The following is a 21,907-nucleotide window of genomic DNA, read 5'->3' as shown; positions in this document are numbered from 1 at the left end:
GTTTGAATGCACATCCATTCAAGGGGCAGCTGCTTGGTGGTTGTCTGGTGGCCGTTGTTCTACCGCATGTGTAAATAGGCAAAATGGGCGTGTTCTTCTTCCTCTATATTTTTCTTCTTATGGGTGATTTTTCTTCTTCATCTTCAGCTCAAGAGGTTTAGGTGGTGGGAGCTATGGAGATAGAGGTGGGGAGTAGTAGTTACAGCGGTGGAGACGGTGAACGGAACGTGTCTGTGAATGGAGCTGAGAGAGGGACTTACTTGGTGTGGGAGGATCTGACGGTGGTGCTGCCAAACTTCGGGAATAAACCAACCAGGAGGTTGCTTCATGGGCTTCGTGGGTTTGCTGAGCCTGGTAGGATCATGGCTATAATGGGTCCTTCTGGGTCTGGGAAGTCCACTCTCCTTGATTCATTAGCAGGTTTTGTCACTCTCTTCCCCCCTCTCTGTTTTGTTCTTAAATCCACTTTGCAGGGAAATTTCAAATTTTCCTCTTTCTGGGTGCATATAAGTAGCCAAAAAAAGAAAAAAGAAAAGAAAAAGAGTTTCCTTTCTTTACTTTTTTTGGTTTTTGGAGTTCCTCTTTATATATAGGGTTTCATTACTTTTGTTGGGATAGCATGTCTGTGCATCCAGAAACTCCTGAGATTCCTATTTTATGAAACTCTGTTTTTTTTTTTTTTTTTTGGTGTTTTGGAAATATATATAGCAATGGGTTCTGATTAAAATAATGAATTTAGTATATACTACTCTTTCCCTTCCTTAACTTGAATTATATATTCATAATCTTCAAATTTTTAGCCAACTTAGTGCAACAGTATTTGTCCAAAATTTCAGAATTCGTCTTTGTTTCCCTTTGTCATCAACCCCTTTATCAATCTTTTTTCTTTTAGTAAGGAGAAGACAATCGAATTGGGGTTGGTGGAAAAAAATGATTAATCAAGAAGGAAGGTTTCCCAGAAGGGAGTAGTGAAATAGTCCCGTCAAGTTATAACACAAATTTGATTAATTCTTTATCCTTAAGTGGAATAGGAGTAGCTTTATCCAATTTATGGCTAAGATCTAGTGTAGCTGTAACTTTGAGGACGAAAAAGGAAAATATTTTTAGTGAATGAAAGGCCAAATGCTTCATCAATTGGACCACCATAATTATCATAGAGCTAATTTGAAATAGACAGCTGGGGAAAAATTACTTCATAGCTGACTAATTTTGTAGCTCTTGGCCTAATTAGGGACCATATGTCTAGTAGGTTGTTCACGTTAGAATATTAATTAAATAATTAAAATAAATAATTTCTAATTAGTTTAAGCTTTTAGGATAAGTGTTGATTTAACATGATATTGTAACTAATTAAGGTCTTGAGTTCGAACCTAACTGTCTCCTTCATTCACATCCAATTCAATTAAATATTTCACATGTTGGACCCGACTTCTTATGAAAAATTTGAGTACACACATGACACGTGAGGAAAAATGTTAAAAATATTAATTAAATGATTAAAATCAACTAATTCTTATCAACTTAAGCTTTTGGCACAAATGTTTTCCTAAAATAAAAAAAGGAAGCTTTGGGACAAATGTTGATTTAACAATTCATTCAACTCATTTGTATGAGTTGATCCGCCTTGTAGTATGTAAAATATATATTTGGCAGCACCAGCTTGAAGTGAAGTCTTAGCCGGTTCAGTTTTCAATCCTCTAAATTGCATGAGATTATGACCAAATTGGTATGAAATAAGGATTATGTTTAATGTTGTTGAAGTCTGTAACACCCCAGTTTCATATTGGAAAAATGAGTAATCCACATAGAAAGGCTGGTCTATAAAGAGATCTGTGGGTGGTAAGTCCCACATTTTTTTTTTGATAAGTATAAGTCCCACATTTGTTTACTTATTAGGTAAAATTGAGCTTTATAAATGATTCTAAGAAAACTTTAAATTGACTAGTATTTTTTGGATGATAACGCAGATGTGGCTAGTGTTTTTCCCTAGGTGATTTTACCTAAATACTTTCTACATGCAAAATTAAAGAAAAGTTGATATATAAGTGAAGTTTTAGAGTTTTTCCTTGTCTGGAAATGTTGAGAAAGTGGGAATGAGAGTCTAAAAACACTAAAAAAAAAAAAAAAACAGAAAAGGAAAATTTGAATTTTTCTTGTTTACCTTGATTTTCCTTCCAAAATTTATGTACTATTGTAGAAGAACAATTTTAAGGGGCCACTAAAGTGAAAATGTTCTGAATTTTCTGTATATCTTTCCCATGTTTTGTTTTGTTTTTTGTTTTTATTATTATTGTCTTCCTTTTTCCTTTCTATAAACCAAACATTGTAAACCAGATGGCACCATGTCTTTATAGCTGAAGACAAGCTTCTCTTCTACTCTAGGTTGCCTGCTGATAATGTAATGTTTAGTTCTTGTTGCTTGGCAAAAGAAGTAAAAAATGAAAAAGAAAAAAAAATAAAGTTATTTTCTCATACACATTTTTACACTTACAATCCTTGATCTTGACACAGGTAGACTCTCAAGAAATGTTATCATGACTGGAAATATTCTTCTAAATGGGAAGAAGAGGAGAGCAGACGACTATGGTGCTGTTGTAAGTATCATGTGTAGGTTCTTAATTTTGCATATCGTGGATTTTGATTCAAAAACTGGAGGATGTTCAGTCATTTTCATTTTCATCTGAAGACTCCACGAATTCCATGCCAGAAAAGAAATGAAGAAATTGTTTAAATCTTATACATGGCTTGAAATCTTCTACATAGGTCGCATTTAGATCCATATTGCAATATGATATTCCTTATAGGTGCTTCAATTTAGGCTGTTATCTGTCATTGAATTTATATATTCATCAATATTGGTTGCATCTGTCCAATGCTTCCTTAAATGGTCAATCTGGATACACTGTTAAAGGGCCACACATCATCAAGTAGGAGTACTGGTTATTTCAAAAAGAGTAACTGAGTGAAAGGACTAACACATTGCAATGGTTCACTTTAAAATATGTGATGTTTTATCATCTGGGTAATGGCTTCTGCAACAACCTAAAGGTGATTGCACTAGCAAGAATCTTGAAAGTACCCGACTGCCTGGAGGTAGGCTTACGATGACAAATTCTCTTGAAGCTGGCAACCAATTGTTCATAATTGTTATAAAACCAAAGATTAATGTAGTATTAGATCACTTTCCAATCCTTAACTAAAATAAAATGAAATACTAATGTGCATAATTTCTTTGGACGTTGAAAATTATTTGTAACATCAAGTTGAAATTTGTTGAAAATGCTAACTTTTTTTCTTTTTAACCTCAAGATCAAAATAATCGATACTGTATTAAATGAAATTAATGCTGCAAAACATATATAATGGCCATTTGGTGGCTGACCCTTTTGTCTCCTTAACTCTGCAAGTAGAGTGATTCTCTTTTAATTTAATTTACTATTGTATGTGCAAATTTCAGGCTTATGTGACTCAAGAGGATGTGTTGTTAGGAACTCTTACTGTCAGAGAAACCATAACTTACTCGGCACATTTGAGGCTTCCAACTAGAATGACCAAAGAAGAAGTCAGTAGCATCGTGGAGGGAACAATCATTGAAATGGGTCTCCAAGATTGTGCGGATAGGTTGATTGGAAACTGGCACTTAAGAGGTGTAAGTGGTGGGGAGAAGAAAAGAGTAAGCATTGCACTCGAAATCGTCACACGACCTTGTTTATTGTTTCTCGATGAACCCACTAGTGGCCTTGATAGTGCCTCAGCTTTCTTTGTTGTTCAAACTCTTAGAAATATTGCACGTGATGGAAGGACTGTTATCTCTTCAATTCACCAACCAAGTAGCGAAGTCTTTGCACTCTTTGATGACCTCTTCTTACTATCTAGTGGCGAAACTGTGTATTTCGGAGAAGCAAAGTTGGCAGTACAGGTATAATAGTACATATCTACCTCTTTTTCATTAGCATGGCTTTGCAATTCAAGAGTTTAATCCTAACATTAAATGGTTGTCATGTTAGAGAATAAACTCATACCACTCTCAAAAGGTTTATTTTGATTCCGAATTTGAACCAAGTACTTTCTGATTGTAATCTAATCTGTTATTTTATTTTTAAAAATTTTTACAGTTCTTTGCTGAAGCGGGTTTTCCATGTCCAAGTAGAAGGAATCCTTCTGATCACTTCCTACGTTGTGTCAATTCAGATTTTGACATTGTAACTGCCACATTGAAAGGATCTCAAAGACTTCATGTACGCATTACTTGCAAAACTCTTGTGTGGTATTTGCAAATTTCTTTTTCTATTTCTGTGGTTCTCTATGTGAAAATTAGAAGTAAATGTCTTTAAATGTCTCATCTTATTTTCTGTATGCATAGTTGTTGAACATCTCCAGAAGCCTACTTAACTTCAAACTTCTTTCTCTTCTTGTTCTTGTTCATCTTTTTTTTTTTTTCTAAATGAATAAGTAAATTTCATCACTGGGGCCTTCTATTGGATATCTGGATCTTGGCTTGATGGATTGAATGAATGGAGTATTTATTTATTCTCTGCCTTTTTATAATAGGACGTCCAAACTTCATCAGATCCTTTCACGAATTTGGCTACAGCAGAGATCAAAGCAATGCTTATTGAGAAATACAGGCGCTCACAATATGCAAAAAGTGCAGGAAATAGGATTCAAGCATTATCAACCATTGTAAGTATTCCAACTTGGCTATGCATTTCAATTCCTACAGTGAGTTGTGCATGTTGCATACTGAGATCCATACTACACAAAATTTCACCAGAACATGTACAAAAGCAACTCTTACTAACATAACACAATTAGTGGTTATCGAGTGATGTCAGATATGTTTAATTGTTAACAACTTGCTTATAACAAATATGAATGGGTTAATTCTTGCAGGAAGGGTTTGCACTTGAAAACAAAATTTCAAGTCAAGCAAGTTGGTGGAAGCAACTTTTAACATTAACGCAGAGATCAGCTGTTAACATGTCTAGAGATGTGGGATATTACTGGTGTAGGATAATGATCTATATTGTTGTATCTATATGTGTGGGTACTATCTATTTTGATGTTGGCACTGGCTACACATCAATCTTGGCCCGTGGAGCCTGTGGTGGATTTGTGTCGGGGTTTATGACATTTATGTCAATTGGAGGCTTTCCATCCTTTGTTGAAGAGATGAAGGTAAACAATCCCATTCATGATATTATATTGAGGAAATGTCTATTGAGAACTTTCCTTCCTCTCACTTTAGCATCATGATAATTTTTTTTCCCCTGAAACAGGTTTTTTATCGAGAGAGGCTTAATGGGTATTATGGAGTAACTGTGTTTATTCTATCCAACTTCCTTTCTTCGTTCCCCTTCTTGGTTGCTATTGCATTTTCTACAGGGACTATCACTTTCTACATGGTGAAATTTAGACCGGAGTTTTCTCATTATATCTACTACAGTCTTAATATATATCTCTGCATTTCGGTTATAGAGAGCCTCATGATGGTTGTAGCTTCTTTGGTCCCAAATTTCCTGATGGGAATTATTGCAGGGGCGGGAATCATTGTAAGAACATGTCTTAAGCCTTTGACAAGATGCTATTTTTTTCTTCTTCTCATTTCTGTCATTGGGTTTGAGCATGCCGAGTTGGCATCATCATCATCATCATTATTTATTGTTTCGGCAGGGAATCTTCATGCTGACCTCTGGTTTCTTCCGCTTGCTGGCCGATCTTCCCAAGCCATTTTGGCGCTATCCAATTTCCTATCTCAGTTATGGCTCATGGGGACTAAAGGTAAGTCTACATGAAATAAATTTTGGATATTTTGCTCAAGCATAATAATGTTCTCATAATGTAGCAATAGAGGGTATCTAATGGGGTTGAGAGAGGTATTGGGTTCAATTATGACTCATGACCAAAATATAGATAATAGAGAATATTTTCAGGGAAATAATTCAAATAGAACATGGAAAATGAATCGAAATCAAATCAGCCTGAAAAAGCTACGTTTGTAAAAGTTTTTGTTTTGTCTTTTGTTTTCTGTTCTCAAAACAAAAATATTAACAAGCAATCCAAAACACAAAACATTCAAAAATGTTTTATGTCTCATCAGAATACTTTTTTCAAACAAAAAACAAGAAACACTTCCCAATACATATTAACAAACATTCAAAAAGAAAGTTCTCTCCCTCCTAGATATAAGCTATTGGTATTTACAACTATATGTGTTCAAGGACCAGACTGTTGGATAAGAAAGATTGTTTCTCTTATAAGGTCAGAGAAGCAGCTCAGAAAGGTTTAATTGGTTTTGTTAGATGATTTCCATCCAAAGAAAAATTTAGATCTCTGAAAATTTTTCTGAGACATACAACTGACTATCAGTCTGAGTCATTTTAAGCACTAAAAAAAAAAAGGGTCAGTACTTTACTCAAAACAACGTTGATTGTATGCTATTATCAATTGAAACCATTCATTTGAAGATTGCAGATATCTATTCTCCATCCCAGATTGGGCTCTTTGCCTTTGCAAAGTTCATCACCATTGCAAATTGAACTATGCATAATCTTGCTATATGGGTCGGTCGCCTCCACTGTCCTTAGTGGAAGCATTCTGATTCCTGCCCCTGTTGTTGTGGTCTCTATTAGTGATATAACACCCCTAGTTAGGATGATATTTCCTTTGTTTCTGTTTCTTTGAGTAAATTTTGCTGCTGTATATTATTTGCTCAGAAAAAATAAAAAAATGTACATCAACTATAATAGGATATTATTAGTTTATCTTATAATTAGTCCTACTTCCACATGGCTGATGAATGATTTCATTTTTAACAACAATTGGACGTCTAGGGTGCCTACAAGAATGACTTGATTGGGCTTGAATTCGATCCTCTAATACCGGGTGACCCGAAATTGAAGGGCAAGGATGTTATTGAAACAATTTATCGCATGCCCATTGATCATTCCAAGTGGTGGGACTTAGCTGCTCTAGTGCTTCTTGTTCTATTTTACCGGTTACTTTTCTTCATCGCTCTGAAGTTAAAGGAGAGAGCTTCCCCATTGTTTCAGACACTTTATAACAAGAGAGCCCTACATCATCTGGATAAAAGGCCTTCTTTCAGGAAAATACCGTCAGCTTTCCCTTCCAAGAGGCACCAACCTCTCCATTCACTGTCTTCTCAAGAGGGTCTTAATTCTCCTCTCCAGCACTAGAAGCATGCACCAACTAAAATTTGAGTTACAAGCCACAGATTTTATGGTGCAATCTTAACTATTATGTCATTATTTTGTAGCTACTGCTCAAGGATAAACAAATGAAGCCAACAGTACAAAGTTTATGTGGGATTTATATATAAATATTGTTTGGTATTCTTTCTTATTCAGAAAAGAAATGTCAACATATATGGGACACTGGCCAGCTTGTGTTGCTTTTTTTCAGAATCTTCCAAGCTTGTATTTACTGTGTGTCTGTCATTATTATTTCGAAGACACACTCAATGAAGACATGTATGGGTTTACAATGTTGTCCTTTGTCTATCTGCAGAAATTGGGATGTGCATGTGGCTGATCAAAGGTTGATGTAGCACTGTTATAGAACTTGGCATGCAGGACTAATTACAAATTTTTAATTTGTTCAAGGTTATAAAACTGAAACTATTTAAATTTCAGCAATGAAAATGAAAAAAGCTGATCAAATTCTATTTTCCAAAAGTGTATTTTGGTTTCTTTTATCCCATCTTTAAGTAGTAGCGGGTGTGGTTAATAAGGATAGGGTTTCTGGAGGAAGTTCCTTTAATGCTGCATGTAAGAATCACATGCTCTAAGGATGGCCGTCAATTTAATAAACCGAGTTAAAAGAAAACTTTGTTAGACCAATAATATCAAGAAAAATATATCAATTAATTATAAATCAGCATTGGTATGTGGATCATGGTGATTTTTTATTTTATTTTTTATTTTTATAAAAAATTAGGATTCTGATTGTGTCAAAATGGTTTGATAATGAACCGAAATTGTGTATATACTACTACAACATCGATATTGCTCAAACATTATAAGCTTAAATGACCAGTTAAAGCTACACATAATTTACTATAATCCTATAATACAAATTATATAATTAGGCTTCTTATTATATAATATATGGAGGTAATATTAAAATATTAATTAAATAATTAAATTTTGAGTTCAATCTGTCTCCGTAATTCACTTATGATAAAGTATCTTGGTCTCTCACTCCAGTCCGGAGTCATTCATTTTTTTTTTTTCCCTAATTAAATGCTTGAAAATGGTTAAAGGGAGGAACTTTCACACTCTAGATCCGGATGGAAGAGAGAATGGAAGATCTTATGAGAATGCTTCCAAAAACAAGATTGGAAGTGGTCGACTTTGCTAAAGAATGTGCTCTGAATATGGATGATTACATCTTCTTGGGAAGCAATGTGATTCTTTCCTCAACAAGAAATATAATGACATCAATTTAATTACTTGCTTCATTTTTATATTCTTGCTAAGCATTTGATTAATTTAAGGAATGAGTTACAAATGCCAAAGCCTATTCCTAGGTATTTCTTTCCTAAGTGTTCCCTTAATCAATTTATGAATAATTTTATTTAGTAGATTCATATACAATTGTCATATAATTGGATGATATAGAAATAAAAATAGTCATTGGATGCACGAATGATGATATATATCACACGGGTGTGCATAAACAGTCATGCACGCCTGTGTGATTTCATATTTTAAAATATTAAAATATTATATTCTAATATTTTAATTATTAAAAAAAATAAAAAAATAAACACGGGCATGCATGACTGTTCATTCACGCCCGTGTGATGTATATCATCACTCTTGGATGCACACCTAGTTTTTATTTTATTTTATTTTTTATGTGCTAATCTAAGGGCTGAAAGTTATTGTCACGCCATCTAGCTACATGACAATAGTACAAAAGTGTTACTCATAATTTTTATAATTGCAACTCATCATGGCATTATTGTGGGTAGGTATGCCTCAATGTAGTGTATAGTATGCCAATGACCTTACATAGTTCAATGTTTCCTGGCAAGTTCATTGATTGCAGACTATAAGTGCCAGCAAAGTTTTTCATTCCTTAAGAAAATTCTGATTTAGACCCCAAGTTAAACAATTTAGAAAAATGTCAATTTCATCATACAGTGCAAATGATCAATTTTCAATCAAAATCCAAGAAAGCGTAAAATCAATCAACATAAAGATTTTGGTAATGAAGTAGAACTTTTTGAAGAAATCTTCAAAAATAAAAATACTCGAAGGCTAGCCAACCCCAAAACGTCCATTATAGAAGACTTACGTTACAAATTGTTCTTAATTAAACTTATCTCTTTAGGCCTCAAAATACATCGAGCCGGCCTTGAACTTAGGTCCACCCCTCTCTTTTTATAAATGGTGTCTGTTCTGCTTAAGGGCAATGGGCTCACCTTCATCATAGCCTTATATTGTACATAAACTTTTGGAAAATTCACCAAATAGAGAAGGGAAAAAAAAAAAAAAAAACAGTGTATTAATTTAATTACCTTAAGGTTCCGTGGCATTTGTGCAAGTACTTCACACAATATAGTCAATCACATCTCACAAGCTGTACACCCCATTTAAGTGCCATTACCATGATAGGCAAACCATTCAAAAACAATGCATGAATGCCCACGCAGATACGCCCTCGCAACTACCAAACCAAGAAAGCATGGATGATTAAAGGCCTGTTTAGAATTGCGTTAAGAAGTTTAAAAAGTATTTTGAGGCTTTAAAAGTTCAAAAAAAACTTAAAAATGAAGTTTTTTCTGAAGCTAAAAGTTTTTTTTCTCGACGCAATTTCGAAAATGTTCTAAATAATTAAGATTAAGAAAGGATTATTGGAGTGAAATGCTTGAAGATGCCAGGCCTGCAGTGGAGTAGCTAGGAACTGTGTACTTAGTAATGAGCTTTTTTAAATCATGATAGGTAGGCTAGTAGGATCAACATGTCTCACTCTGAGTGTCTCTTTACTGCAGCTTCATCAATCATTATGAAAAGGCATTGATGGCAGTTTGGTGAGCTCAGTTACTGCCTCCATTAACTATTTTACCAGTGACCAAAGATGCCTTCACAGTCATTAGACCAACCATGCTAGACGTAAAAGACTACCCTCTTCTTAATATACTCTGTCGTCTCCTTTTGTTGTTTGGTTTTGCTGATTAAACCTACTGACCCATAGGCTATAGCAGCCTTTACTTTATAACTATTTGATGACCTTGTTTTTTGTATTCCCTGCAGCTCTCTTGTTGGCTTTCTTTACTTGAAACTTAAGAACCTTTGTTGGGTATGTGTAGTATGGAAACAGGGGAGGTTAGTGGTGAGAGGGGAATGCACTTGGTATGGCAAGATCTTAGTGTTGTGCTCCCAAACTTTGGAGATGGACACACCAGGAGATTGCTTGATGGGCTCAGTGGGTATGCTGAACCTGGCAGGATCATGGCTATTATGGGTCCTTCTGGCTCTGGGAAATCCACCCTTCTTGATGCTTTAGCTGGTTCTCTTTCTCTCTCTCTCTCTCTCTAAGGAAGTGACTCTGTCATTGATATGCATGAACAATTAAAGCATGTTCATCTTGATCGATTTTCCAAGTTAATGATCATGACACATACAAAACATTCTTGTAAAGCATATCTTGGTCTTATAACATATTATTGTAGTCTTAATATGACGATCTTTCTTCCCCTTGAAAGTTGACGGCTTGTTAGAGCTTTTATATATATATATATATATATATATATATATGAGGAAAAAGAAAAAGAAAAACCGTTTCATAACCCTTGAATACTTTTACTTTATTCTCTTTTCTTTTCTTTTTTTTCCTTTCTCATTTTAATTTGCACCAAAAACTGAGGCAGCAGGATCTTCCTCAAGTGCAGGCAGTGAAAGACTTGTTAATATATATATATATATATATATATATATATTTTAAACTTTTAGTCTAATAAACTCTCCATCATTTTTCTGCATTATCAAAACATATAACCCTTCCCTTCCTATACTTTATTCCCATTCTATGAAGTTATGTAGGTCATGCAAGTAACTTCATCTTTTAATTGGCTTATCTTTTAGATCTTATTAATTTTTAGTTCCATTCTAATGGTCTAACCCAACTTTTTTCTTTAAAAAAAGAAACAATATTCCAAACTGTCTCTATGAAAATTGTTTGATAATATCAAAAGAATGCATTTAATGTCAATGAAGTTTCGTGAGATAGAGGGAAATGTGCATTTACTGCAGCACGTGGAATTTAGCATTATGCAGAAACACACAAATCATGTGAATGAAGCAAAACCTCAACACGTCACCAAGACGAGCAATTTTTAAACCACCTTGTTTCTTCAAGTGTAGAAAAATAAAACTAAGTCCCTAGAAAAAGGATGAATGCTTAATAAAATTAGCATGAAAAGTTTGACACATTGTTTCGTGTGTTAGTCCAAGCTTAGGCCAAATGCATTTGAAATTTTCACCACTTGATGGGTGCTGGCAGTTTAGTTTAAGAGGCTAATTAGTAGATAATTTCTAGATTATATATCCAGCACAAAAGAGTTAAGTAATTAACTTAATTACAAAATAAAAGAGGGTTTTAGCTAGGGTTTTACTTTGGACAAGAGCTGTCAATTGATTACTTGATGGCTAATTTGTGTAATTTAGTTCTTGCTATATTCATACTTTGTTGTGGTAAATTAATGATCCTTGAGCTTTTGCAGGTAGGCTCTCAGGAAACACTGTCATGTCTGGAAATGTTCTTCTTAATGGGAGGAAGGGGAGACTAGACTATGGTGTTCTTGTAAGTTATTTATTTACATACATCCATGAATGTGTTCATATATGCATTAGAATTTACATAGTGATTATAGAAACCCGAAATAGTTCCATGCTTCTCATTTCAGTTCTGAATCCAGTGATACAATGAAAAATTGTTCAAATTTCTTCTTGTGCAATCATATAAGGGCCACTTCTTTGACCAATTTCTCTTCAAATACTTTTTCTTCTTTTTTTGCTGTTGAAAATTTCAGGCTTATATGACCCAAGAAGATATATTGTTGGGAACATTAACAATTAGAGAAACCTTAACTTACTCAGCCCATATGAGGCTTCCAACTACCATGACCAAACAAGAGATTAATGGCATTGTAGAGGGAACCATTATAGAAATGGGTCTGCAAGATTGCGCAGACGGGCTGATTGGAAACTGGCATTTGAGAGGTATAAGTGGAGGGGAGAAGAAGAGACTAAGCATTGCACTTGAAATCCTCACAAGGCCCAGCCTCTTGTTTCTTGATGAACCTACAAGTGGCCTTGACAGTGCCTCAGCATTCTTTGTTGTTCAAACTCTTAGAAATATTGCTCATGGTGGCAGAACAGTTATCTCTTCCATCCATCAGCCAAGTAGTGAGGTGTTTGCACTCTTTGATGATCTTTTTCTACTTTCTGGTGGTCAAACAGTATATTTTGGAGCAGCAAAGTTGTCCCTTGAGGTACAAACTATCACAAGCAATGACTCATTTTCCTGTGAACATGCCTTGTGGTTTTTCTCTATCCATCAATACTTTTGTTATGTTAAAACTTAATCCTAAAAACTAAACTGAAAGTTAAATTTTCATGTATTAATGTTGCAGTTCTTTGCTAAATCGGGATTTCCATGTCCAAGTCGAAGAAATCCCTCCGATCACTTTCTCCGTTGTATCAATTCAGACTTTGACGTAGTGAAGAAGTCTTTCTTGGAATCTCGCGGAATACGTGTACGTATGCGGTCACACTTCTACTGTCATAGTATTTAATTATATGCTCTTTCTCTTAAAACTAACATCACAAGATCTCAAAAGCTTGCCAATATGCTTTAAGAGACACATTTTTACCACTTATTTCAACACCATCAACCAGACAAAACATGTAAGACCTTTAAGCATCATATGTCCTTCAAACTTGTGCTGAATAAATGCATATTGTAACTTAGAATTTTGGCATGCATGCTGTCTTTAATTAAACTTATGGTCACTAAATCTTCCCTTCCTTTTATTACAGGAAATCCAAGAATCGTCAGATCCTTTGATTACCTTGGCAGCAGTGGAGATCAAAGCAAAGCTTGTTGAGAAATACAGGTGGTCAGAGTATGCAAAAAGGGCAAGGACAAGGATTCAAGAAATCTCATCTATTGTAAGCATTTTATATTCCACTGTTGTATTTTTAAATGATCAGTTATCCCTTTTTCTACTTTCTTTTGCTATTAACATTCATTACCATTTTCCATCCTAAAGGTGAGTTTTGTACCTGTGTGGCATCAATGAAGAGAAAAATGTTTGTACATAATGCAAGGGTTGATGGGGGTATAGTGTATCAATAAAATACATTTTCTCAAAAGCATATTTTACACTTGATGCAAAGGATATTAATTTTTAAGGGATATTGGGAATTTATGAGATGTGTTGATAACCAAAATTCTTAGCCAAATTAAAGTTCAAGAAGTGTGTTCAACTTTTGCTACTTGTAAACAGATAATCAACAAGTACTTATGCTGCAGGAAGGACTTCCAATTGAGAGAAAAGGAGGGAGCCAAGCCAGTTGGTGGAAGCAACTCTCAACTTTGACTCACAGATCTATTGTGAACATGTCTAGAGATGTAGGGTATTACTGGTTAAGGATTATAAGCTATACAGCCTTATCTATATGCGTTGGTACCATGTTCTTTGATATTGGAACAAGTTATACCTCAATCTTGGCACGTGCAGCTTGTGGTGGATATGTAGTTGGCTTTATGACATTCATGTCCATTGTAGGCTTCCCATCCTTTATAGAAGAAATGAAGGTGCAATAATATACATATATTTCAAGGATAAGTTAGACTAACATAGTCCAGCTTGTGTCTGATGAATGATTTTTCTTAAGACAGGTTTTCCATGGAGAAAGGCTCAATGGGCATTATGGGATTGCTGTGTACATTCTGTCCAATTTCCTCTCTTCTTTCCCATTCTTGGCTCTGATGTCACTTGCTACCGGAACTATAACTTACTACATGGTGAAATTCCGGACGGGATTTTCAAATTTTGCGTATTTCTGCCTCCTTCTTCTCAGCTCGGTGGCGGTGGTAGAGAGCTCCATGATGATTATAGCGTCACTTGTTCCTAACTTCTTGATGGGGCTCATAGTTGGAGCCGGATATTTAGTAAGAAAACTGAACTTCATCATCCATGCTAAGCTTCTCCTTCTTCAGCTAAATACTAAATCAATGTCATTATCATCATTGATAAAATTTTGTGTATAGGGAATTATGACGATGACCTCCGGGTTCTTCCGGTTGCTGCCTGATCTTCCCAAGCCTTTCTGGAGATATCCACTTTCTTACATCAATTATGGGACATGGGCAATACAGGTAGTTTAACTAAATTATATGTTTCATATCTTCAACCTTACAAGTAAAAAATTCTTTTAACAAGTGCAGAATACCAATTGGTATGACTCTGAGGATTCATTTTCCAGGCACACAGGCAAGATTAAACAATAACTTATTAGAAAATCTTAGATTGAAGTACATCAAATCCAACAAATAAATAGTTTCTTGACCCAAGAGAGGCTTATCATTTTAAAATGCAGCATTAATTCCAGTGCATCATACATGGCTAACCAGAACCTAATAACATAGAGATCATATGAAGGCATTAATAATCCTAAGCATTGGATTGAGCATGTTTATACTGAAAAACGCAGGGAGCATACAAGAATGATATGATAGGCCTTGAGTTTGATTCTTCTGTACCTGGAGGCGCAAAAATAAAAGGGGAAATTATCCTCACAAGCATTCTGGGTGTTGAACTGGATCATTCAAAGTGGTGGGACTTGGGTGCAATTGTAGCCATTCTCATATCTATGAGACTTCTCTTCTTTGCCATCCTCAAGTTGAAGGAGAGAGTTTCACCCTTTTTCCGAACACTATACACCAAGAGAACTCTACATTATCTCAAAAAGAGGCCTTCATTCAGGAAAACCCCTCTTTTCCCTTCCAAGAGGCATCATCAACATCTCCATTCACTTTCTTCGCAGGAGGGTCTCAACTCCCCTATAACTTAGAAGAAACAACTCACACTGTTCTGATTACAAACCTTGGAGTCCTATGTTTGGCATGTTGAGTTACAATGTTTTTTAAAGAATTGTATGTTTACCTATGAACTTAATGCATATGTGCTTTCTTTTTCTTTTTTCCTTTTTATATTAAAAAAAAGGGTAGATCGGGCAACCAGAGTGGTTTCTCTACCTGAACGAGATTGCAAACATTCCCTCAAATCAAAGTGATCCATAGGTTGATTTAGCCCTAATGAGGCATATGTGAGACTCAATCCGGTTTACACCAATAGACATGAGGATTTCCATTGCAGGAGTTGAACTTATGTCTCGGTTAGTGGTTATCCAACCTAATAACCGGCGGTTTTATAACTGCTTTTTTTATATGGGCTTTTTAAATGTTTTGGGCCGTCAATGAGCCTATTTTTTGGGCTTATTTTAATTGTTTTGGGCCAAAATGTTCCAAAAAATATGGAACATTTTGGAAACATTTATTAATAAAAAAATACATTTATTAATATAAAAAACATTTTGGGCTTTAAAATTTTGTTTCTCCCTCCAAAACGATGCCGTTTTGGTGTTTAACACCAAAACGACATCATTTTGGATGTTTTATTATAAAATTTATTAATATAAAATATTTAATTTATATTTATATTATTGTATATAAAGGTAGGCGGTTAGCGGTTATAACTGCCTTGTCCAACTCTTTAGGCGGTTAGTAATTTTTAATAACCGACTACCTAAGTGATTAGCGGTTGACGAGGCGGTTATTTACCCAACTACTTGTGGATTAAACCTAAGACTACTGAATCACCACCCTTGACGATAAATTGGTAATATGTGTGCTTATATCCATAAAATGATGAGATCAATAATTTATGATGAAACAAGCCATATATATATATATATATATATATATATATATAAATGAGTGAGAAAAATTGCAATAAACAAAGTTTTTAATGAATTTCTATTTCTCGACAGGCAGCAATGCAGCATCCAAATTGATGCTAAATTAATTAATAAAAAAGAAAAGAAAAGAAAAACAGACTCTGAATTAACGAAAAATGAAAGAATAAAAACCCGCGAAAGAGACTAACTGAAAACGAGAATCAGTTCATTAGTAAATTACCTATTTAACCCCACCACGGCATCCATGATCCACCCATTCTTTTAAAAATCGAAGTCCCTGCGATTCCCTCCAAGAAAATGGACCCAGAAACTTCTTCTTCCTCTGCTTCGCCATCCCCTGCACCCTCGCCATCCACCGATCCCCTACCGTTCGATGTGTCTACTTCGACGGCCCAAGAATGCCTTATTGCCCTCGGGATTCTCTGCAGTGAGGATCACAGCACCGAAGCCGTGGAGGCCATCCTTTCCCACCACCCGGAGATTATGCTCAGCATCCAAAGCCTCATCCACTACAAAACGGCGTTGCTCTGCGACTCTACCACCCGCAGACTCGAATGCCTCAACGACGCCGTCGAGTCCTCATGCCAAGCTATAGCGCTGTCCCCGAACACCATCTCCTTCGCACTCTTCCACGCCATCTTGCTCTTCCAACTCGCCCGAAACGACCCCGGTTTGTACGAAGCCGTGGTCCAAGAATGCGATCACGCGTTGCTGATCGAGAACCCGACGGAGCCAGGGTACGAAGTCCCGGTCCAGGCTTTGCGGCTCAAGAAGATGAGGGAGGTTATCGTGGACCTGACAGAGAAATCCAAGTGCCAGATCATCGTTCTTGGAGGCGGGAACAGGAGGGACAAGTGGAAACGGCTTGTAGAGGATAATTCCCTGGCGGAGGTAAAGGCTGAGTTCGAGGCTGCCCTACGGAGAAAGAGGAGGATCCCAGGGCGGAGGGCGCCTCCGGATTTCGAGTCACCCTCGCCGGACGATCGGTTGACAAAGAAAAAGATGATCAAGAAACACAAGAAAGTTGAGTCCAACGACGTCGCTACCATCAGTCGAGTCAGGGCGTTCTGGAACGACAAGATGAGTGTGAAAGAAAAGAGGAAGTTGTTGAGAATCGGAATCGAAGATCTCAAAGTGTATTTGGATAAGAACAAGTTTGGAATGGCAAAGGAAGTTTTGACGGAAGCGATTGATTATGCTAAGGCAGAGAATATATGGAGTTTTTGGGCGTGCTCTTACTGCAGAGAGAGGGTTATTGATTCAGATATGGACAAGCATCTTATGGGTCATTTAGGTACTGTATCCATATCAGAGACTTCTCTATCGCTTTTGCCGGATGGAGCTCCCAAATTGGTGGTTGATATGGTCGAAAAAGGCGTTTGGAAGCCCGTGGAATCGATTTCCGCCACCACTGCTACTGCAGATTGGCCCCATGTTGAAGACAGTGAGCGGGCAGAAATCATAAAGAGAATTCATGCGAAACTGCAATTGTTTACGGGTAGAAAATGTCTTACTTGGAGGCATCTCAATGCACTGCAGAACTTGATAATCGAATTGCTGCAAAAAAACCATAATATTCCTAAATTGGTGATTATGGATCTTTGGCTTCACCACACGCTCCAATTGATATGCTCTTTGGAAGCTCCGGAGCTCAATCTTGTTCTTCAGTTGTTGGAAGATCTGGCAAATGCTTGCGCTTTGCATTGTCTTGGTGATATCATTTCAGAGGAAGACGTTAGAGGCAATAACTGGTTTTGGGGCAACGCTCGAGAGAGCCTTTTTTTCAGCAGCGACTTATCAGCTCTCCTTTTCGATGACCGGTTGTTGCGAGGACAGACTGTTGAGCCGGCCAATGGAACTGCAGTGTTAACTTCAATTCCTGAACATTGTGTTGCTGATTATGATTGTGATAGTGATGCTTTTGTTTCTTGGCTATGGACGGAAGGTCCTACAATTGGGGAGCAAATAAGGGCGTGGGTAAGTCTGAGAGAAGCTAGCCCAACTCAGGGAATGGAGTTGTACAAGATTGTTGAAGATGAATCTCGCCGTTTGAACCGAATGTGTGAAAGAAAAGGCGAGTATTTGAGATATGAGAAACCGTTGGAGAATGTTGAGAAAACAATTTCAAGCTTATGTGTTGATGAAAATAGCAAAAGGGAACAAATTTCACAAGGTTATGTATCCCTCTTGTTCAAACGGTGGAAAGAGCTGGAGAATGAGAGTGAGGATGATGAGGGTGCTGCTGAGTTGGATATCATATGGAGTATTATGAAGGAATCAGAAGCAGATTTTGAAATTCAAATGGCAATCCAGAGGCAGAAAAATCGTCTGGCTCAAGAGGTAAATTAATGCTTGTTTAATCCATATGGAATCTATTCTTGATCCTTTATGGTCTCTCACCATGTCAAGTGTTGCAGCTTTACCAACTTGATGCTATAATCGCGGCGACTCTTTCTGCATTGGAGCAGACGGGGCTGCAAGCTGGGATGGTAACTATGTTTGACTACCGATTTGCCTTGGTGCCCCAGTTGAAGTCATTCATGAAGGTTTGTATTGGTGTTTTCTTGAATGTTCTTACCTTTTTGTTGGCAACTATTTTTAGTTTTATTTTTGGGATAAATCTTTCCTTTCTAGGCGCGGCTGGAGGATCTGGCCTACAAAGATGCTGCAGAAAAATCTAATGCGGCAGCAAAAGCTTTGTTAGCAGAGCTTCCTGATGACAAGAACACTAACAAAGGAAAATCAAAGAATAAAAAGAAGAAAAAGGATCACATAAAGGCCAAGGATTCTGAGGTTTGTATTGCTGGTTTTGTTATAATGTTTCTTTTCATTGTAGCAGACTTTGTCTTGTATATATAATGCACAATTCCTGTATTGTAGGCAGCTGGTGGTAGTGAGGAGCAGCATCCAACCAGTGTGCCTGTTGTCTCCCCTGAACCCTATGAAGATATTGGTTCAAGTGAGCAGCAGCATCCCACCAATGTGCCTGTTGTCTCCCCTGATGGGAATGAAGATTTTGGTTCAAGTGGGCAGCAGCATCCCACCAGTGTGCCTATTGTCTTCCCTGAACCCAATGAAGATGTTGGTTCAAGTCAATCCGGACCAGCCCCATTGCCTGTCAGCAGCATACAATTTGGTAATCTTAACTGGACTAATGTTTGTCAATCTAAGAGCTTCAAAAAGTGAACTTGAATAACAAGACTAGCATATATACATGTATACGATTTTACTTCTCATTTGTATAATAAAAAGTAGACAAGTTATGAATGCGCTTTGGGGCAAGTTTTGCTCTATCCATTGGCTATGTGAACTTGATGGGATTCAGAGTACATTTTGTGCTTGGTCTGACTTATATGTTGTTACTGATTGAGATTTGAGAAGAATATAAGGTCTCCAAAGCATGAAATTGCAGGCGCTCCTCCAAAAAAGAGTCGAACCCATATTCTAGTATTTATTCAATTAATTGAAGATTAAACCTGCTAAGACCTTTGATAATAATTTACGTACAAGGTGACATAAGTTCCAAGAGGATTAAAATTATGAGCTCGTCAATAAATTATGATGAAACAAGTCATATAAATATATATATAATACACAATTCCAGTATTGTAGGCAGCTGGTGGTAGTGAGAAGTAGCATCCCACCAGTGAACCTAATGTAGATGTTGGTTCAAGTGAGCTGTAGCCCCCCTTGCCTTTCAGTGGCATACAACTTGGTAAACTTAACTGGACTAATTTTTGTGAAGCTCACAATTTCAGAGGGTAAGAAATCAAAAGATGAAACTTGAATAACAAGATGTCTAAGATTTTACCTCTCATTTGCAAGCATACATAGTTTGACAGTTCTCTGTACCCATTTCACTTGGACCCCAAGGGTTCAATACTTTATACTTACTGATAATGATAAGGAATGGGAAATTGTAGTTCTAGTTTCTGAAGAATTTGATAGTGTATCACTTTCCTTTATTGGGTTAAAATTTATAATTTATGAGTCAGTAATTAATTGAGTACAATAGAATCAATAAATATTAAGATGGTAAATGAAGTTGTCCAGTTTTGTTTTGTTTTGTTTTTTTTTTTCTTACCACATAAAATTGCCCTCTAAATATTCTCTGTTTGGGAGAAAATCAATTAGAGTTAATTTTCTTAAACCAACTCATTGGTGACCCGTGAACTTCGATCCGGAAGCAAGTCCGTTTGAGGTCCCTCGTTAGAGTGCAAATGGCCAGCATTGATGCACTTAGACGAACCACCTTGAACAGAGAAATGTTTCATACCAAATCAGGGAAGGTTTATCGTTACCGAACCACGAGCGGACTAAACCAAGTCAGCCCCGCAAGACAAACCATTTCGCTACACCCAACGTGCGATACGAAAGAGCCATACGGGATGCCATGTCTCACTTACCTAATTCCTGACTCAAGTAAAAGCAGATGTCCAATCAAGAAAAATACATGTCTATTCAAGCCTACCCCTGTCACAAAAAGCATGGGAACTGCCCCCCATAGTACGACCGGTGGGCCTACCCCTGCGAAGACTATGATGGGTCAATCCTTATGGCCCACGTGTCAATGTCCTGATGATGACGGACGGCCCTGATCACAAGCACAATGGATGGTGGACAAGGGAGCGTAATAGTAGATCGTACGAAAACATGACTTTGGCAGCTCTTTGACCATTTTTTTTTTTGTATGCACATATAAAAGAGAGCTAATTCAGCTTTAGGCAAGGAGAGATTTTTTTTTTTTTTTTTTTTAAAAGAGAGAACTAGTGAAAGAACCCTCAATAAAAGATAGAAGAAATCCAATTCGTGTCTGTGTTCCATTGCTATTCCCTAATTAGCATTTTATCATCTTTTTGGCTTGTGTATTAAAGTAAAGACTTGGTGGCCGGAAATTGTACAATCTTAAATTGTTGAAACAAGTGATCATATATGACTTCTGCTTAAGCAAAACCTTGAGAGCAATTTAAATCAATATCAAAACTCAAAAGTAGATACTCCAGATGAGAAGAAAAAACCCAAAAGAAAAGAATATACTTGTCGAGCAATAATGAGATAACAACTAATTTTAGGGTCCCTTTCGGTTTGTGATTTGAAAACACATGATTTAAAAACATAATTTTTAAAAATATAATTAAGCGTTTGGTAAATTACAGTTTAGTGTTTAAAATCGGAGTGTCGTCTTTAAACCTTATTGGTTTCCTTAATTGTCAAGACTGTTGGTGAATGTCAACATGGACGTACACTTATTGGAGTAATGATATAAGGAGGATTAAAGTCTTATAAAATGTGATGTGGCTTTTAAAATCACTATTGACTTTGAGATAATCAATATTAAATGTCAGTCTATTGGTAATTTTAAAAGCCATATTACATTTGAGAGAACTCTAAAAAAACTTTTGTCCTCCTTATATTTGCTTATCGTGTATTTGTTCTTATTAAGCGGAATAATTCAAAAATATTGGATTTTGAGTCCCACTATGATGTTAAAACAAATTAACTGATTAATTTTTATTTCTCTACAGGCAGCATCCAAATTGATTCTAAATTAATTAATTAAAAAAGAAAGCAAAACATACCTGAATTAACCAAAAATGAAAGAAAAAACCCGCGAAAGAAACTAACTGAAACCAGAATCCGTTTCTTACTAAATTACTTATTTAACCACCAGTACCAACCCTAACAAGAATTGGGCCTTCACCTTTTGCTAATTTAAGGCTCGATAATCTACACAAAGCCTTTAAGACCCATTGGGCTTCATTACAAGAAAAGCTGGCAAGAAATATGGGCTCCTCCTCAAACCCATCAACCCATCAGCCCAATCTGCGATGGGCAGAAATTGACATAACAAGCCCATTGTATGCCCTAAAACTAACATTCGATTAAGAAATCAT

At 36.3% G+C, this 21,907-nt stretch overlaps 3 protein-coding genes across 3 annotated transcripts; all 3 read left to right on the top strand.

Moving 5' to 3' along the window:
- LOC132163393 (ABC transporter G family member 15-like) lies at window positions 1-7,507 on the top strand. The gene is made up of 9 exons (XM_059573674.1): window positions 1-420; window positions 2,512-2,594; window positions 3,458-3,919; window positions 4,116-4,238; window positions 4,552-4,683; window positions 4,894-5,178; window positions 5,280-5,552; window positions 5,674-5,781; window positions 6,834-7,507. Exons 1-9 carry the CDS (start codon window positions 174-176, stop codon window positions 7,194-7,196), a joined length of 2,076 nt encoding a protein of 691 aa, XP_059429657.1. The 5' UTR covers window positions 1-173; the 3' UTR covers window positions 7,197-7,507.
- A 2,670-nt stretch (window positions 7,508-10,177) lies between these two features.
- LOC132164536 (ABC transporter G family member 15-like) lies at window positions 10,178-15,232 on the top strand. Its single transcript, XM_059575062.1, has 9 exons — window positions 10,178-10,536; window positions 11,750-11,829; window positions 12,059-12,520; window positions 12,662-12,784; window positions 13,068-13,199; window positions 13,564-13,848; window positions 13,933-14,205; window positions 14,305-14,412; window positions 14,748-15,232. Exons 1-9 carry the CDS (start codon window positions 10,329-10,331, stop codon window positions 15,105-15,107), a joined length of 2,031 nt encoding a protein of 676 aa, XP_059431045.1. The 5' UTR covers window positions 10,178-10,328; the 3' UTR covers window positions 15,108-15,232.
- Window positions 15,233-16,157: 925 nt separating this feature from the next.
- Window positions 16,158-19,267, top strand: LOC132164421 (uncharacterized). Its single transcript, XM_059574932.1, has 4 exons — window positions 16,158-18,353; window positions 18,431-18,559; window positions 18,648-18,806; window positions 18,894-19,267. The coding sequence occupies exons 1-4, from the start codon at window positions 16,311-16,313 to the stop codon at window positions 19,197-19,199; spliced, it is 2,637 nt and encodes an 878-aa protein (XP_059430915.1). The 5' UTR covers window positions 16,158-16,310; the 3' UTR covers window positions 19,200-19,267.
- Window positions 19,268-21,907: the final 2,640 nt, after the last annotated feature.

This window comes from Corylus avellana, chromosome ca10 (genome assembly GCF_901000735.1).
Source record: "Corylus avellana chromosome ca10, CavTom2PMs-1.0".
Lineage (NCBI taxonomy): Eukaryota > Viridiplantae > Streptophyta > Magnoliopsida > Fagales > Betulaceae > Corylus > Corylus avellana.
The sequence above is the reverse complement of the archived record's forward strand: the minus strand, read 5'-3'. Positions and strand labels throughout refer to the sequence as shown.

Excerpts from the sequence above, each read along its gene's own strand:
- LOC132163393 (XM_059573674.1), top strand. The coding sequence starts at position 174 with ATGGAGATAGAGGTGGGGAGTAGTAGTTACAGCGGTGGAGACGGTGAA. Across the intron at positions 4,239-4,551 it reads AAGGATCTCAAAGACTTCAT|GACGTCCAAACTTCATCAGA; the intron begins GTACGCATTACT and ends TTTTTATAATAG. Across the intron at positions 5,179-5,279 it reads CCTTTGTTGAAGAGATGAAG|GTTTTTTATCGAGAGAGGCT; the intron begins GTAAACAATCCC and ends CCCCTGAAACAG.
- LOC132164536 (XM_059575062.1), top strand. The coding sequence starts at position 10,329 with ATGTGTAGTATGGAAACAGGGGAGGTTAGTGGTGAGAGGGGAATGCAC. Across the intron at positions 12,785-13,067 it reads TGGAATCTCGCGGAATACGT|GAAATCCAAGAATCGTCAGA; the intron begins GTACGTATGCGG and ends CTTTTATTACAG. Across the intron at positions 13,849-13,932 it reads CCTTTATAGAAGAAATGAAG|GTTTTCCATGGAGAAAGGCT; the intron begins GTGCAATAATAT and ends TTCTTAAGACAG.
- LOC132164421 (XM_059574932.1), top strand. The coding sequence starts at position 16,311 with ATGGACCCAGAAACTTCTTCTTCCTCTGCTTCGCCATCCCCTGCACCC. Across the intron at positions 18,354-18,430 it reads AAAATCGTCTGGCTCAAGAG|CTTTACCAACTTGATGCTAT; the intron begins GTAAATTAATGC and ends CAAGTGTTGCAG. Across the intron at positions 18,560-18,647 it reads AGTTGAAGTCATTCATGAAG|GCGCGGCTGGAGGATCTGGC; the intron begins GTTTGTATTGGT and ends TTTCCTTTCTAG.